Genomic DNA, 17505 nt, shown 5'->3' with positions numbered 1-17505 from the left:
ATAACGCAAAATGTGGTTGCACTATTACTAGCACGTATAGTCTCATGTGTGCTTGTGTTATTGCTAAAAAAGGTGAGATTAGGTGAGCCAATAAGAATGGATGAAGTCACTCCTCATTGAAAGAGACTTAGTTTTGATGATGATGGTTGTATCGAAGAAGATTCGAATATCTCTATTATTTCCGAATTGGAGGCGTTACAAGAGAGGTTTTCGAAGGCCGATGACAACATGAAATTAAACATCAAAGAATCAATGCATGAGTCTTCTATGCATCTACGAAAGTCTTACGTAAGTACATCTACGGAACAAAACAACGTTAAAAAAAAGGGGTGCTTCTGGAGATGCATCTATGGAAGCACGAGGGCATTTTTGTCAATTCGATGGTGTGTGAGAGATGCATGGAGTGGGTTAAGAAATTCTCGAAAATAATGTGTTGTAATAATTTATTTTGAATATTTAATTAATTTTTTAATCACTTAAAATGTTATAAATTTATAAAAAAATTTAACCCCTTTTTTATATCATATAATCCTCTTAATTTCAACCACGGGATATGTTATCCATCAAGTGGGAGCCTTTTCCTATGAGTTAACTTAAACTTAATACAGACAGAGCGAGAAACATCAATGGTAATGCAGGATGTAGAGGTTTAATTAGAAATCATAAAGGGGATTGGCCAGGTGGCTTTACGAAAAAATTGGTGACTGCTCTGCTATGCATTCATAGCAAAGTTTTGGAGTTTGTTAGAAGGATTGAAGCTCGCGAAAACCATGGGTCTTACAACTGTTGAAGTTAATCTTGATTCACAGTTAGTAGTGAATGCCATCATTATCAACGACAATGATTGTTTAATGGGAAGGAACCCAATGATGAAGATTAAAGGCCTTTTATCGCATGATTGAAATGTTCAAATCAAACATGTTTATCGGGAGGTCAACTACTGTACAAATACTTTAATCTGAAGAGAAATTAATCTCCATGAATTTATATGTACCTTTGATGCTTATCCAACCTCTATCTCTTACTTATTAGAAAATAATCGCGTGAAATCCTCTGTATCCCGACCTTTACCGGTATAACTTTATCTTGCTTGGGCTCTAAGCCCTCCTTGGAAAAAAAAGGTGTTCTAAAATTGTTAAAATCTCACATATCATTTTAAAGTTGACAAAGTATTCATATCTATATCCTAATTTTTCATAAAAATGTCAAGCAATATTAAATAAGACTTATTCTTCAATATTTTTATAGAACTAATTAACAATTTGATTTTCTTTACATAAAACAAAATTTGAACTTTTCAAAACTAAATATTTAATAGTGTGATAGTTAATAAATGTGATATTTATTCAAAAAAATATAGTGATACATTTTCTTTGAGCAACTAGTTATACATTTATTAAAATATATTATCCGGTTTTCCCTCATGTACAAAAAAACTGAAAAACACGAGTTCTACATTTCGCCGGTGATCTGCATTGACGTGAAAACCCATAACTATCCCTAATTTATTCATCATTTTTATCCAGTTAGCGTATCATGTCAAAACGAAGAAAGGGGTTCTTACGTCAATTCACTTCATAACGAGCAAGCAAACCCAAAAAACGCGATCTCAACACCTTTCCCGCAATTCAGATCCCGGAACTTCACTCGCTTCCTCCCAACTCACCGAGTCAACTCGCTTCCATTGTCAAACTACAACAACGAGTTCCACCAGATATCTCTCTGAGCTCATGGCATCAAGATCCTAACGGAAAATTCGCTCGCATTCTGTCTCTCCCAAAGATATCAATATCACCGAGTCACACCTCGCTCTTAACTCGGGAATGGCTTCCTCGGAAGTCGATTCCCGTCTGAGTCAGCTTGTCGTTCCTGCACTCGACAAGATCATCAAGAACGCTTCCTGGCGAAAGCATGCGAAACTCGCTCACGAGTGCAAATCTGTCCTCGAGAGGCTCAGTCTCAACAACCAGCAGTTACATCCCGATTCTCCATCTGACACTGAACCGGAAACGCCCGGTCCACTCCACGACGGAGGTTCGATTGAGTACTCGCTCGCCGAATCGGAATCGATTCTCGTTCCTCTCATCAATGCCGCAGGTTCCGGCTTCCTCAAGATCGCTGAACCTGCCGTCGACGCCATCCAGAAACTTATTGCACACGGATACCTCCGTGGAGAAGCAGATCCTGGTGGGACCGCCGGTGAGGCAAAGTTGCTTTCCAACATGATTGAATCGGTTTGCAAATGCCACGGTTTCGGTGATGACGCGATGGAATTGCAGGTTCTGAAAACGCTCTTATCCGCGGTAACTTCAATTTCGCTACGAATTCACGGTGATTGTTTGCTTCTGATAGTTAGAACGTGTTATGATATATATCTTGTAAGTAAGAATATGGTGAATCAGACTACGGCAAAGGCATCTTTGATTCAAATGTTAGTGATTGTGTTTAGGAGAATGGAAGCTGATTCTTCCACTGTTCCAATTCAGCCAATTGTGGTGGCGGAATTGATGGCTCCTGCTGAAAAATCTGACGTGGATAATTCCATGACTCAGTTTGTGCAAGGGTTTATTACAAAGATAATGCAGGATATTGATGGAGTTTTGAATCCTGTTACACCTAATACTAAGATTTCTATGTTAGGTGGACATGATGGTGCATTTGAAACCACCACAGTGGAGACTACAAACCCTACTGATTTGTTGGATTCTACTGATAAGGATATGTTGGATGCTAAGTATTGGGAGATTAGCATGTACAAGACGGCATTGGAGGGAAGGAAAGGGGAGCTGGTTGATGGGGAGTTGGTGGAAAGGGATGACGATTTGGAAGTTCAGATTGGGAACAAGTTGAGGAGGGATGCTTTTTTGGTGTTTAGAGCGCTTTGTAAATTGTCCATGAAGACACCCCCTAAGGAGGCATCTACGGATCCACAGTTGATGAGGGGGAAGATTATGGCTTTAGAGTTATTGAAGATTTTGTTGGAGAATGCTGGAGCTGTCTTTCGGACTAGTGAAAGGTATCTCATTTTACCGGAGTTTCTTTTTAGGACTTTTAGAGGTGGATATTTTTGTCAGTTAGGGAGAATATGTACCTGTCTTTGTCTAATTTTGCTGAAATTGTAGTTTTTGCATTAAATATAGTAGTAAAGTCGGTAAAGATGACAAACAACATTATATAGGGATTTATAATCTGTTGCAGTTTTATCAAATATCGGCCATGGTAGATCGCGGTGCCTGATTAATCACCATGGTCAATTTGTGAAGAATAGAAGTGGCATGGCATTTTATGACTTTCCACCATGGCCGGCCATCCACTATTGATGACACTGATCTGTTGACACAAATATGAAAATTAAATAAGTACTTACAACATCTAATAACTTATAACTCCCTTGTAGGAAATTATTACAGCCAATTTGGTTATTGAGTTATACCTAGTTATTATGGATATTTTGATTGCTTTGAAATCACTTTATTCCTTAGTATCAATATAAGGTGGCGGATAAAAAACAATCTTGGATTAATACAAAACTTTTTTAGCATATGTGAGAAGTTTACTTTCAATAGGACTGCAGACTACTTAGAGAATTCATCCTATGAAAATCATTTTTGTTGGTTTAGCAACCAGAATAAATATAATTATGTTGACATCAGTGTCAGCACATATTATCGCCAGGTTTATATGAGGATCCTAGCCCTAGGTCTAGGTCTATGAGGGTTCCTAACACTTTCTGTAAGTCTTCACTTACTTACACTTACACTTTTTAATAACCTGTTATACATGATGGATTTAATCAATCTGTCTGTTAAGTTGAAAGTTCTTATAGAGTAGGTCAAGACTAAAAAATTTCATATAGTTCAAAACCTAATTTTGGAATATTATTTTTACTGGGTACTCTACTATATTTTGGGTTGATTGATATGGTCATCAGTAGGGGTGGTGGTCTGTTCAATATAAAATTTGAAGTGATTTGGTAGTTGTCTGTGTAATGGAATCTTTGTTGCTGATGACATCTCGATCCTTTATGAACATTCATTTCTTTAAAGCTTTTTAGTCAGGACCTAATGCAAGCTACTTATCATATTTGAGATCCTATTCCTTTGTGAAAACTGAAAATACTCTGTTAGATTGTCTTTCATTTTCAACTTCAATAAAAATAAAGATAGAATTGCCACTTGTATTCACTCGTAGTATTTCCATCTTAATACACAAGAATGAATACGCATGTCAACATTAAGTAAAATGGAGACTTTGTTGTTATTCTAGTCTTTTCAATTTTATGGAACTTCTGGATTCAGCTGTATCTGAGGTTATTTTATTTATTTATTTTTCTATTTCCTTGCTGTTTGTGGCTTTGGGAACAAGCAATCTGGATTTTTCTGAGCATATGGTAGATGCATATGATGTGCACTAGCAATGTAAAACTTTTTCTCGTCTTTAATCATCGAGAGGTACTTTAACATAAATGATAGTGAAGATTTTTCGCCTTTCCTAGGTATTTGGAATTAATTAATATACATAGACCAACAACAACCAAGTCTTATTCCACTGAGTGAGGTCTGTTATATGGATCAATTTCCGCTATAATCTTGTATTCAAGATTATGTTTCTATCCAAATTGATAGTCTCAAGATCTTTCTTAATGACTTCTCTTATAGTTTTTTTCGGTCTACCTCTACCTTTAGCTGTTTAACTCTTCTCCATATGATCTATTCTCCTTATTACATAATCTACAGGTTTTATCTCTACGTGTCCAAATTACCTAAGTTTATTTTCCACCATCTTTTCTACCATAGGTGCTACTCAAATGTTGTCTTTTCTAATCTTATCATGTCTAGTTTTACCACGCATCCAACGCAACATCTTAATTTCTGCTATACTTACTTTATTCTCGTGTTGATTCTTAAATGTCAAACATTCTGACCCGTACAACATCGCAGGTCTTACCGCAGTCTGATAAAATTCTCTTCAGCTTGAATGGTACTTTTGTGTCACATTAAACCCCTAAAGCCCTCCTCCATCTCAGCCACCTAGTTTGAATTCGATGGTTTACATTCTCTTCTATTTCTTCATCATTTTGTATTACGGACCCAAGATATTTAAACTGCATGGCTTGTTGGATGATATGGTCTCAAACTTTCATCTCTAGGCTATAAATGCTTCTCCTTTTGTTGAACTTACATTCCATATACTCCGTCTTACTTCTAGTTAGGCCAAAGCCACGCGTTTCTAAAACTCATCTCCTAGTCTCCAACCTTTCATAAAAATCTCCCTCCGACTCTACAAATAGGATTGTATCATCTGCAAAAAGCATGCATCTCAGTGCTAGCTCTTGAAAAATATTTTCTACATTGAAATCTAAATGCTATTCAAATTTTCCCGCATGGATATTGATTTTTGGTAACTTTGCTTTACTTGCATCTATCAGTTTTGTGTTACGGTTTTGTTTCTTTTCACAATAGTTTATGCTTTGCATGTCTTGGTTTTTGAATTTCCTGTATCTTAAGCATTATTTTATTGAATATTGACATAAACTGAATAATGGGTTTAAGTGTGAGGTAACCGTCACTTTAAAAATCGATTTTGCAGGGTTTAGTTTGGTCAAACCGTAATTCTAATATGGTATCATCAGAGTCTATCCAAGATTCATTGAGCCACTCATTATTAGACTACTCGGGTCATGCTCCAGATATGTAGTCATAATCATAAGGGGTGCATGTTGAGGGTCCTACAATGTATATTGTCTTGGATAGTCATGATCATAAGGGGTGCAAGTTGAGGGTCCCACAATGTATATTGTCTTGGCCTGGATAGTGGTTGTACGAGGAAGTCACCTTACATTAAAAGCCAATTTTATGGGGTTAAGTTAGGCCAAACCCAAATTCTAGGAACTATGAGGCATTGTTACCATGGTCAGGCAAAATGTGTTAATTCGCAATGTAATTTTTATTTCAAGCTACTATTAAAAATAGCTGAAGCTGAACAATTGGATAAATGTGTTAAAAGATTTTTTAATTTTACATCATTTGCTAATTTGGTTAGTTATTCTAGTTGTTTGAATAGTGTCATAGACACCACTGAATACCCCTTTCTGTCCTCATTAGTCATAACTGATTCATCAGAAGTAAGTAGAGAGTAACTGATTAAATTCTTTAAACCTCCTGTTCATTAGTTGCAGGTTTCTTCACATTCTATTATATATTATTCAGTGTGTACTATCACAATTAGAACAGAAGAGAAGGGAATAATTAGAGAAGTTAAAGGAGGTATCTGTTTGGAATAGTTAGAGAAGCAAGTTAGTCAGATTGGACAAGCGAGATAAAATAATTGAGGAATTCTTTGAAGTGACTTGGGGCAAGAAAATGAAAAATATCCGGTGCAGCGAGGAACTGGAGGATTTTCAGCAAATGAATTAACAGAAATTAATTCATTTGCTAGAATGGAATAACTTTCTGTCATTGTGCTGTACAAATTGAGGGAAGATTCAGATTTGTAACTTTGGAAAACAGAGATATGGTTCAGTTGTATAAGGGGAAACCTTTGGAGGAGAATTCTTTTTCCTATCTAGTATTGAATATACTTGAGAATAAGAAATTGATACTGGACGAATTAAGAGATTAGCTTAGTTTGGTCTTATTTATAGAGTATAATACAAGGAAAATCCCTTGATTAAGGGAGATATCATATCAATCCTAATAATTATATATACTAATCATATCATACCTCAAGCTGGAGCATTAGGATTGGAGACATCAAGCTTGTCACATATGTAAGCTATTCTTGGTCCTCGAAGGGCTTTTTGTGAAAATGTTAGCCAATTGATCATTAGAACCAACAAATGAAGTAACAATCTTATCAGGTACAATCTTCTCACGAATAAAATGACAATCAATCTCAATATGCTTAGTTTGCTCATGGAAGATCGGATTAGAGGCAATATGTCAAACTGCTTGATTATCACAAATGATACTCACAGTGCCTATTTTACAAAAGTGCAACTCTTGGAGATGTTTGAGTCATATGAGCTCTTGGGGAGTAAGTGCCATAGCTTGATATTTAGTTTCACTGGATCTGGCGACACCATTTTTCTTCTTACTTTTCCATGAAATTAACTTCCCACCAGTAAGAACTCAATACCCAGATGTGAGTCGCCTATTAGAGGGATATCCAGCCCAATCGGAATCTGTGTAAGCAACAATATCCGAAGTACTTTTGTCTTTGTAAACGAAACCTTTTCCAGGAGCTCCTTTAGTGTACCTCAATATTTGAACCACGACATCCCAATGACTATCACAGGGAGCGTTAAAAAATCAACTCACTACGCTACCAACATATTCGTTATCTGGCCTCATCATGGTCAAAGTAATTTAGCTTCCCAACTAACCTCCTATACCTTCCAGGATCTAAAAAGGACTCTCCATGAGGAGTTTGACATTTAGATCCATAGGTCAATTGGCTTACAATCTAGCATATCAGTTTCTTCCAGGATATCGAAAGCATATTTTCTTTGGGAATAGCAACTCTTGCCTTAGAATGAGCTACCTCAATGCCAAGAAAATACCACAATCTTCCTAGATCTTTGATATTATAATAATTATAAGATATTAGATAATATTCTAACAAATATAATTGTTCATTTTGATTGTTTCTTTCCATTACCCCTTTCTCCGCCCTTGTTATGTTGTGATTGTCTTATCACTTTGAATTTTTCGTATGTAATCATTAATGCAAGTAACATTTTCTTCTCTATTTTTAAAATTAAGTCTTCACTATTTTCTGTACATTATATGACACTGGTCATTTTTCTATTTTACAAAATTGCTTGATGATAGAAATTACTTCTTCTGACGGTTCCAGTTATTTGATTGTGGTTGTGTAGGTTTTTAGGTGCCATCAAGCAGTACTTATGTTTATCATTATTGAAGAACAGTGCTTCAACTCTTTTGATTGTTTTTCAGCTGTCATGCTCCATTTTCATCAGTCTGGTATCAAGATTTAGGCCTGGATTAAAAGCAGAAATTGGAGTTTTTTTCCCTATGATTGTTCTTAGAGTCCTAGAAAATGTTTCTCAACCTAATTTTCAGCAGAAGATGATAGTTCTTCGATTTCTAGAAAAGCTTTGTGTTGATTCACAGATATTGGTTGACATTTTTATCAACTATGACTGTGATGTCAATTCATCAAACATATTTGAGAGGTGTGTTATGTTTTATTATATTTTACTTTTTTGGTACATATTTTAATTTTCCATTTGAATATTTTCATGTTTAGAAAATGATTCTCAAGTTTAATCGCATTTCTACATCCTTGTTTGTTTCATAGCACTGTAAATTTTATATCTTATCATTATGTTCTTCTTAGGATGGTTAATGGACTTCTTAAAACTGCTCAAGGTGTTCCTCCTGGTGTTACAACCACACTTTTGCCACCGCAGGAAGTGGTACTAAAACTTGAAGCCATGAAAAGCTTGGTTGGTGTTCTAAAATCAATGGGAGACTGGATGAACAAACAATTGCGGATTCCAGATGCTCATTCAGCTAAGAAAGTTGAAGCAGCTGATAATGGCAATGATGCTGGAGGCTCCGTGATGACAAATGGAAGTGGAGTAGACCCAGGTGAAGGATCTGATTCTCATTCTGAAACCCCAAATGATGCATCTGATGTTTCAACTATTGAGCAACGCCGGGCTTATAAACTGGAACTTCAGGTAAGAAGTGAATACAATTTTGAGAAGAAGTATATCTTTGTTCTTGCTTTGGCTGTTTATTAAATAATCTAATGCAATTTTATGCCAGGAAGGTATATCACTTTTTAATAGGAAGCCTAAGAAAGGAATTGAGTTCCTTATCAATGCCAACAAGGTGGGTGATTCACCGGAAGATATAGCTACTTTTCTTAAAGATGCATCTGGGTTGGACAAAATTTTGATTGGTGATTATCTGGGTGAAAGAGAAGAGTTATCCTTGAAGGTAATGCATGCTTATGTAGATTCCTTTAACTTTCAAGGAATGGAGTTTGATGAGGCAATCCGGGTCTTTCTTCAAGGATTTAGACTACCTGGTGAGGCACAAAAGATCGATCGGATAATGGAAAAGTTTGCTGAACGTTATTGGAAATGTAATCCTAAGGCTTTTTCCAGTGCTGACACAGCGTATGTCCTTGCGTATTCAGTGATAATGCTCAATACAGATGCTCACAACCCTATGGTGAAGAACAAGGTGGCTCAAATAATTCTCTTGATTTGATGTACAAATAATTATGATAGGCATGATGCCTCATTTTCCTTTTTTGGTTGTTGAGTTATGCAGATGTCTGCTGATGACTTCATCAGAAACAACCGTGGCATTGATGATGGAAAAGATCTGCCTGAGGAATACTTGAAGTCCTTGTTTGATAGAATATCTAGAAATGAAATCAAAATGAAAGAAGATGACATGGCTTCCCAACAAAGGCAGGCTGTGAACCCAAATAAACTTTTAGGCTTGGATAGTATATTGAATATTGTGGTACGTAAGCGTGGGGATGAGAACCATATGGAAACCAGTGATGATCTTATCCGTCATATGCAACAACAATTCAAAGAGAAAGCGCGCAAAACTGAGTATGTTCACTCCTATCCACTCCTCTTCTAGAAGATATTATTTTTCAAATTCTTTTCAGTCCGAGTAATACATTGACCTAAGTTAATTTTTAGCTTGATAAATCTTTAGCTTATTTTATACATCCTACCATCTTTACCAGTATTTATTTGCTTTTAACATGATTCCTTCCGTTTGAAGTATGGTGTGTATCATTTTGAAATGTTCATGGTAGTGTTTTTCCCTTTCTTTTCATTTAGTATTTTAAAGCCAATTGTATAACTCATTTTCTATTTTGAAGTTGACTTGTTCTTTGTTTGATAGAAGTTTATTCTTATAGAAATTATAGAGCATTAAATAATGAAAGAGAGGAGAGAAAACTAAAGACATTGAACTATGACTATGTTTTTGATGATACAAAGGACTAAGCACCAATCCTTATATATATATATTAATATACTAGACTATTAATAAAACAAGGTAACAAATCCAGAAACGTAAAGAAATATCAAAAACTTATTCTAAGAGATAGAAATTATAAATTACTCTAAAATACAACCTAAATATTATGTGATAAAGAGTTGTGGAGATACTAGCATTATATGGAAGATTGTAGTGCTTTGATACAATGTTAGATTATTGGCCAAGGAACAGGGAAGATTAAAGACTTTGAATATGATTGTGGTTTTTTGAGGATATATAAGACTATGGTGTTACCCTCATTTATACTAATACTACTCCCAATTCTGATTAAATAAAGATATAAATCAAGAAATATGTAAAACTAATCTTATAAAATAACCTAAAGTACTCTGAGATGCAATCCAGATATTCTGAACTATTTTTTCTTATTCTCTAACAAATTTTTTTATTGTGATTTCTTCACTTAGTTTTGAGGGAGAAAATAAATTCCCTAGCTTATATTTTTTTTTTCTTCTTGATATGTAGTTGTTTTCATTTCGCAGGTCAGTTTATTATGCAGCGACAGATGCTGTAATCCTCAGATTCATGATAGAGGTGTGTTGGGCACCAATGTTAGCTGCTTTCAGTGTAGCTCTTGATCAAAGTGATGATGAGGTTGTAATATGTCTCTGTCTTGAAGGCTTCCGCTATGCTATTCATGTTACTTCTGTAATGTCTATGAAGACTCATAGAGATGCTTTTGTGACTTCATTAGCAAAGTTTACCTCTCTGCATTCTCCTGCAGATATTAAGCAGAAGAATGTATATGCAATTAAGGTTGGTGAAATCCATGTTCTTTTCTAGATGGCTTATGAACAATATCATAAGCTGAAGTCATAATAAATTAACAACTCTCATTATGTGTTACTGCAATACTTCCTACTCACGAGTGCCAATGCTCCTTTTCAAAATGCACAATTGTTTTTATGTATTCAAATTCATTGCTTTATATTTTATTATTTCAAAATCAAATCCATGTTTTTCTCATTTTCTGTAATGAACGGTGTGCAGGATGAATAATATATTTCAAGTATTAATAATGCACAAGCTCTAATAGGTTTATATAGGCTATTTTAACCTAATGGGCATGACTAATGGACTAATGGGACGAATACACATAACGATTACTAATAATGAAGTACATTGTTTACAACACTCTCCCTCGAGCGGGTGAATGAATATCTATCATTCACAGCTTGGAAATAATCTTTTTAAGACTATTGCTGTGCAGCTCCTTAATTAGAAGATATACAAGGTTGCCTTGGAAAGAGACATAAGGAGTGCAGATTTTGATAAAGTGCCTGTCAATTTCATCAAAGAAAAATACATTATTCACAATAGGCAGTTTTATACTTCTTCATTATTCTCCATTATTTTATTTGTCCTATCTATAGCCCATGCACTCTGGAGACTGGAAGTACATTCATGACAATATGCATTCCAAAAAGGAAAAAATAGTTTGGACTTCCCTTCTTCTGCAAATGTTATAATCACTAAATTTTCGGAGTTTTTGGGGGAATTTTGCCACATTAGCATAAAATGATCACTGCAAAGATATCCGAGGACATTTAAAAGTTATTTTAATAAAGTGGTAATTATTATTGGCATCCAAACCAAATGTTATTATCTTGTTAATAGTCTGACATGGTTTTGAAATTTTCATCTTTATTGTTGATAGGAAATAATTACTATTGCTGATGAGGATGGAAATTATTTGCAAGAAGCTTGGGAGCATATCTTGACTTGTGTTTCCCGATTTGAGCATCTACATCTTCTTGGAGAGGGGGCTCCACCAGATGCTACCTTTTTTGCCTTTCCTCAGAATGATTTGGAAAAAACAAAGCAAGCTAAATCAACCATTCTTCCTGTTTTGAAAAAGAAGGGACTTGGAAGGATGCTGTATGCAGCTAGCACATTGATGCGGGGTTCATACGATAGTGCTGGAATTGGCAATAGTGCTTCTGGGGCAGTCACATCAGAACAGGTGAATAACCTGGTGTCAAATTTGAATATGTTGGAACAAGTTGGAAGCTCTGAAATGAATCGCATATTCACTCGGAGTCAGAAGTTGAACAGTGAGGCCATAATAGATTTTGTTAAGGCCCTATGCAAAGTCTCTATGGAGGAACTAAGATCTCAATCGGATCCACGTGTTTTCAGCCTTACAAAGATGGTTGAGATTGCGTATGTATATTACTTACCTACTTCATTCATGTTACCTCTTTGTTCTCTCTGAATCATATTATTTTTTCTCATGGTTCTTGGGGCTCAAGGGCTGGGGTCTATTTCAAAAGAAGCTAACTTAACCACACTTAGAACATGATCTTTCAAAGGATTGCAATATTTATTCAATGAAAAAATTGTTAAATTAAAAAAAAAAACTAGATATCTGTGGTACTATTGGAAACAGTTTTAAAAAAAAAACAGTTTTGGAGAAAAAAACTGGTAAATTTATTTTTTCCAAACATATTTGGACAGTGTTGGGATGTGGTGGTTCGTTTCAGGCAGCAATGATGGTGGTGAAGGGTGTTGGCCTGTTGGGAAGCAGTCAGCAGCGTCTGATGGTATTGGTAGGCATTGGCTGCAGTTGAAGCTACAGAAAGTTGCTGCTGGTGGCTGTGGAGGATACTGGGCAGTGAGAGGGACTAATGGGGTCAGACGGTGTGAAAGTAAAAAATGTGAACAAAAACAGCATCCTGGTTGATCTTGTTTTAAGAAATAGAAAACAAGAACGAGTTTTGGAAACAAGCAAACATAAAACACTTGCTCAAAGTGGTTTAATTTTAACTTAATTTTTTTTTTTTATATTAAAACTGTAATCAAACAAACCCAAAATCGGGGCATAGCATTAAGCATAAGATTTACTTTCATGGTTGATTGATGTTATTAAACTGCTGCCTAAATTACTTTGTTTTTCACGGTTATTGTGTAACAGGCACTATAATATGAACCGCATCCGGCTTGTGTGGTCAAGCATCTGGCATGTTCTCTCTAATTTTTTTGTAACCATTGGATGTTCTGCAAACCTTTCAATTGCAATTTTTGCAATGGATTCCTTGCGGCAGTTGTCAATGAAATTCCTGGAGCGCGAAGAGTTGGCTAATTATAATTTTCAAAATGAATTTATGAAGCCTTTTGTCATTGTTATGCGAAAGAGTAATGCTGTTGAAATTAGAGAACTAATTATCAGATGTGTATCTCAAATGGTTTTATCTCGTGTCAACAATGTCAAATCGGGGTGGAAGAGCATGTTCATGGTAGAGATGATCAACATTTTTCTATAGAGAGCTTCGTTTAACACTATTATTTTGATTATCTGTTGAAGTTCTTTTCCCCCATTTTGGGTTCCGGCCTCTACTTATTGCTCATAGGCTTGATTTCAGGTATTCACTACAGCAGCTTATGATGACCACAAAAACATTGTACTCTTGGCTTTTGAAATTATTGAGAAGATTATTCGAGATTACTTTCCATACATTACTGAGACTGAAACCACCACCTTCACTGACTGTGTTAATTGTCTAATTGCATTCACCAATAGTAGATTCAACCAAGAGATTAGCCTAAATGCCATTGGTTTTCTTCGTTTCTGTGCAACAAAGCTAGCTGAAGGAGACCTTGGATCATCATCCAGGAATAAAGATAAGGAAGTTTCTGGAAAGATTTCCTCAACTTCACCTCTAGAAAGAAAAGATGGGAATCAAGATAATGGAGAGGTGACCGACAAGGATGATCATCTCAATTTCTGGTTTCCTTTATTGTCAGGTGAGGACATTATATTAAGTTTTGTAGACAAGGATGATGTTTCTTAACTCTGTCAAGTGATCAGTGCTTCATGTTACCATCTTGCTTTATGCTTTAAGAAGCTTAACATATTGCAAATGTACTTATTCATTTTTCTGCAGGTCTATCGGAGCTTAGCTTTGACCCAAGGCCCGAGGTTAGGAAGAGTGCCCTAGATGTCCTGTTTGAAACATTACGCACCCATGGCCATCTCTTTTCACTACCTTTATGGGAAAGAATTTTTGAGTCTGTCCTCTTTCCTATATTTGATTATGTTCGACATGCTATTGATCCTTCAGGGAGTAGTCCACAAGTCAATGAAGTAGAAACTAATGGCGAGCTTGATCAAGATGGTTGGCTTTATGAAACATGCACAGTGGCCCTCCAGCTGGTTGTAGATCTTTTTGTCAACTTTTACAACAATGTCAATCCTCTTTTAAGAAAGGTCCTGATGCTCCTAGTAAGCTTCATAAAGCGCCTTCATCAAAGCCTTGCTGGCATAGGTATTGCTGCATTTGTTCGATTGGTGAGTAATGCTGGAGAGCTATTTTCTGATGACAAGTGGTTAGAAGTGGTTTTGTCGATAAAAGAAGCAGCAAATGCAACACTTCCTGAATTTTCATTGATCGAAAGTGAAGGCTTTGTGGCTGGAAATGAAGAACATGCTTCAACAGTTGATTATGACAGAGATCATGTTGAGTCTGGGTCACCAAATGACTTAGAAAGCCAAAGAGTTCGTCATCTATATGCTTATGTAACTGATGCGAAATGCCGAGCAGCTGTTCAGATTTTATTGATTCAGGTAAAATTGTATTCAACTCCAGATTTTGTTGAAATTCCTTACTGAAAAGAAAATATAAAGGAGCCCATGAGTTGTTTGTGGCTGTGGCATTTCGTTAGTTACCTTCATTTAGGGAGTTAGAGACTCCTTGGTCAAGATCCTTTAATGTAGTTATGATTCGATTTTTAATATTGGATAATAATAGTATTAGGAGTATGCGTTGGAAGGATGACAATGTATCTTTCTCATGCAATACCTCATTCATAGAATATTTTTGCACTGTTATTTACACGTATGGAAACATTTCTGCTTTTGATGTTGAAAAATGATGTTAACTCTTCCTGAACTTGGCAGGCTGTGTTGGAGGTCTACAACATGTTTCGATCTCACCTTTCGGCAAAAACCATGCTACTCCTATTTGATGCTTTGCATGGTGTATCATTACATGCCCACAACATCAACAACAATACTCTATTACGTTCCAAGCTTCAAGAGTTAGGTTCTATGGCCCAAATGCAAGACCCTCCTTTGTTACGTCTTGAAAATGAGTCCTACCAAATATGCCTTACATTTTTACAGAATCTTGTTATTGATAAGCCTCCTAGTTATGAGGAAGTAGAGGTGGAATCTCATCTTGTCCATCTTTGTCAGGAGGTTTTAGAGTTTTATATTGAAGTTGCAGGTTGTGAAGAAAAATCAGAATCTTCTCATAGGAGAAAGCCACATTGGTCAATTCCTTTAGGCTCTGTGAAGCGGAGAGAATTAGCTGCACGCGCGCCTCTTGTTGTGGCTACTCTGCAGGCTATTTGTAGCTTGGATGATATTTCTTTTGAGAAGAGCCTTTCTCATTTTTTCCCTCTTCTCACTAGTTTGGTAAGTTGTGAACATGGGTCAAATGAGGTCCAAGTTGCCCTTTCTGATATGCTTGCTTTATCAGTTGGCCCTGTTTTGTTACGGTCATGTTGATGAGTTGGGCAAGACTCACCCTGCATTTTGAGATGTGTAGGATGTTTTGTTTTAATCCCTTTTGTTCATAGTTTTTTCCATTCCTTTGTTTTCCGTTACATGTCCATAGTATACTTTGCAGTGTGTGGAAAGTTGGTAAAGATTTCGTGCTAACTACACTTTCCTAAGTTTCGCATTTTAGAAGCTTAGTTTTTCCAATTAAAATCAATATATATCACCAAGAGTTTGCATTGTATTGCCAAGAGCTGGGGATTTTTTTTTAATAAAAAAAAGTATTTAAAAAACAGGGGAAATACAAAAAAAGTTTGCATTGTATTTTTAAATAAATGAATGATATTTTATAACCAAGATTAAAATATAAATATAATTTTTTTTTTCCAGAACGAATTAACAAAGAGTAGTCAGTAGTCTATGTTGGAAATGAGACTTATGTAGTTAGATGAATTGACAAAAGAGTATGATAGAGAGTAGAATTATAATATTTAAGTTAATTTAGAATTTATATGCATATTTTTATGTATTGTTATTTAGTGGGCTCTTATTAATAGTTGGGCCTTTTAGTTTACTATCCATTAGAGGTATTATATAATGTAGTCTCATTGAGGCATTATGGGCAATCAAAGAAATGAAATTTTATCTCTATTCCTTTTATTTTATTTACTCATTTTAGTGTTCTTCCCCTTTTCTAGTAGAAACCCTAGATTATTAGTTTGGTAGGAATAACTTCCTATCAATTGGTGCTTTCATTTTCGATCTCACTTCGGCTTAAAGTCATGACGATATTATTGTTTGATGGAGAAGAAGATGCCTATTGGTGGATTCTATGTTTGGAGAAATTTTTCAAGGAGCATGAAACACCAAAGTCATTGAAGGTTTTAAAAGCTGTTGGAGCATTGAGAGGCTCTGCTTTTACATGGTGGATATGGTGGTCTCGTGTTCATCGCAGATATAATTGGGATACTTTTACAACAGCACTGATATGGCGTTTCAAACCAGAGTGGAGACCCATTTTACCGTTGGATGATGAAGAAGAGGAACCACCGTATGATGAAGAAGAGGAGCCACACCAGGAGCTTCAACCCTTACATACGGAACAAGAAGAAGAAGAACATGTTGCTGATGACAAATTTACAGATTCAACTTCTGCAACTATTTCTTCCATTGTTGATAATAATCAAATTATCGGTAATGAGATATCACATAATTTCAAGGATTGGGGTTTTATGGAGATTCTACCAAAACCCCCAGATTCCGGTTCGAAAACGAAAATCTCTTGTTCCAACAAGTTAGGTCGAATCGCCAATTGGACTCACAACTTCAGTAACCCGACACCCAATATGAAGCAACCACAAATTCAAATGCCTTCTCTCGTAGCCCCTTCAACCACTGCTAAAATCACTAAAATGATCCCTCCCATCAAGTCTCATTCCAACGATACTGATGTTTACAACAATGTTGATTTCATGGTTCCTCCAAAGCCGCCAGATCCTAATTTTGACGTCGAAAGAAATGTTACTTGGAATCTCGAACCTAACGTGCCTCCTCCACTTTTGTGCCAAGATGACGAAACACAGTCATCACTGGAGCCACCTCTGGCGATGCTTTCAGATCAACCTCCGGTACCTCCGCCACCCTCAAAACCACCTGATCCTTTTTTTGTTCTGAACGACTTCATCATGCCTTCACCATTTCATTCTAAGGTAAACATTTCTTGTGACTCCAAAAATCCTTTGTTGAATATCTTAGTTAGAAACCCATCTTATACCATCATTAATTCTAAAACCTCAATTGATCCTCAAGTTGTTCATATTCTTGGTCGTGGAAAAAGTGAACTAAATAGATATGCTAACACCCTGTTTTCAGCTTTTGCCCACAAATTGTTTGTTAAAATACCTCTGACACCCATTTATGTGAACACTGCCCTCTTACAACAAT

At 35.9% G+C, this 17505-nt stretch overlaps 1 protein-coding gene across 1 annotated transcript; it reads left to right on the top strand.

Moving 5' to 3' along the window:
* The first annotated feature begins 1432 nt into the window (after nt 1–1432).
* On the top strand, nt 1433–15726 carry LOC131616717 (brefeldin A-inhibited guanine nucleotide-exchange protein 2-like). Its single transcript, XM_058888140.1, has 11 exons — nt 1433–3016; nt 7880–8197; nt 8362–8707; nt 8796–9218; nt 9309–9601; nt 10544–10817; nt 11719–12224; nt 12976–13297; nt 13424–13805; nt 13946–14625; nt 14959–15726. Exons 1-11 carry the CDS (start codon nt 1824–1826, stop codon nt 15568–15570), a joined length of 5349 nt encoding a protein of 1782 aa, XP_058744123.1. The 5' UTR covers nt 1433–1823; the 3' UTR covers nt 15571–15726.
* The last annotated feature ends 1779 nt before the right edge of the window (nt 15727–17505 follow it).

The sequence above is a fragment of the Vicia villosa genome, linkage group LG7, assembly GCF_029867415.1.
Source record: "Vicia villosa cultivar HV-30 ecotype Madison, WI linkage group LG7, Vvil1.0, whole genome shotgun sequence".
Classification (NCBI taxonomy): domain Eukaryota; kingdom Viridiplantae; phylum Streptophyta; class Magnoliopsida; order Fabales; family Fabaceae; genus Vicia; species Vicia villosa.
Note: the sequence above shows the minus strand (reverse complement) of the source record. Positions and strands in the feature narration are given on the sequence as shown.

Coding starts and splice junctions, on each gene's coding strand:
- LOC131616717 (XM_058888140.1), top strand. CDS start 1,824: ATGGCTTCCTCGGAAGTCGATTCCCGTCTGAGTCAGCTTGTCGTTCCT. Junction 9,219..9,308: donor ACCCTATGGTGAAGAACAAG/GTGGCTCAAATA, acceptor TGAGTTATGCAG/ATGTCTGCTGATGACTTCAT. Junction 13,298..13,423: donor GGTGGAAGAGCATGTTCATG/GTAGAGATGATC, acceptor GCTTGATTTCAG/GTATTCACTACAGCAGCTTA.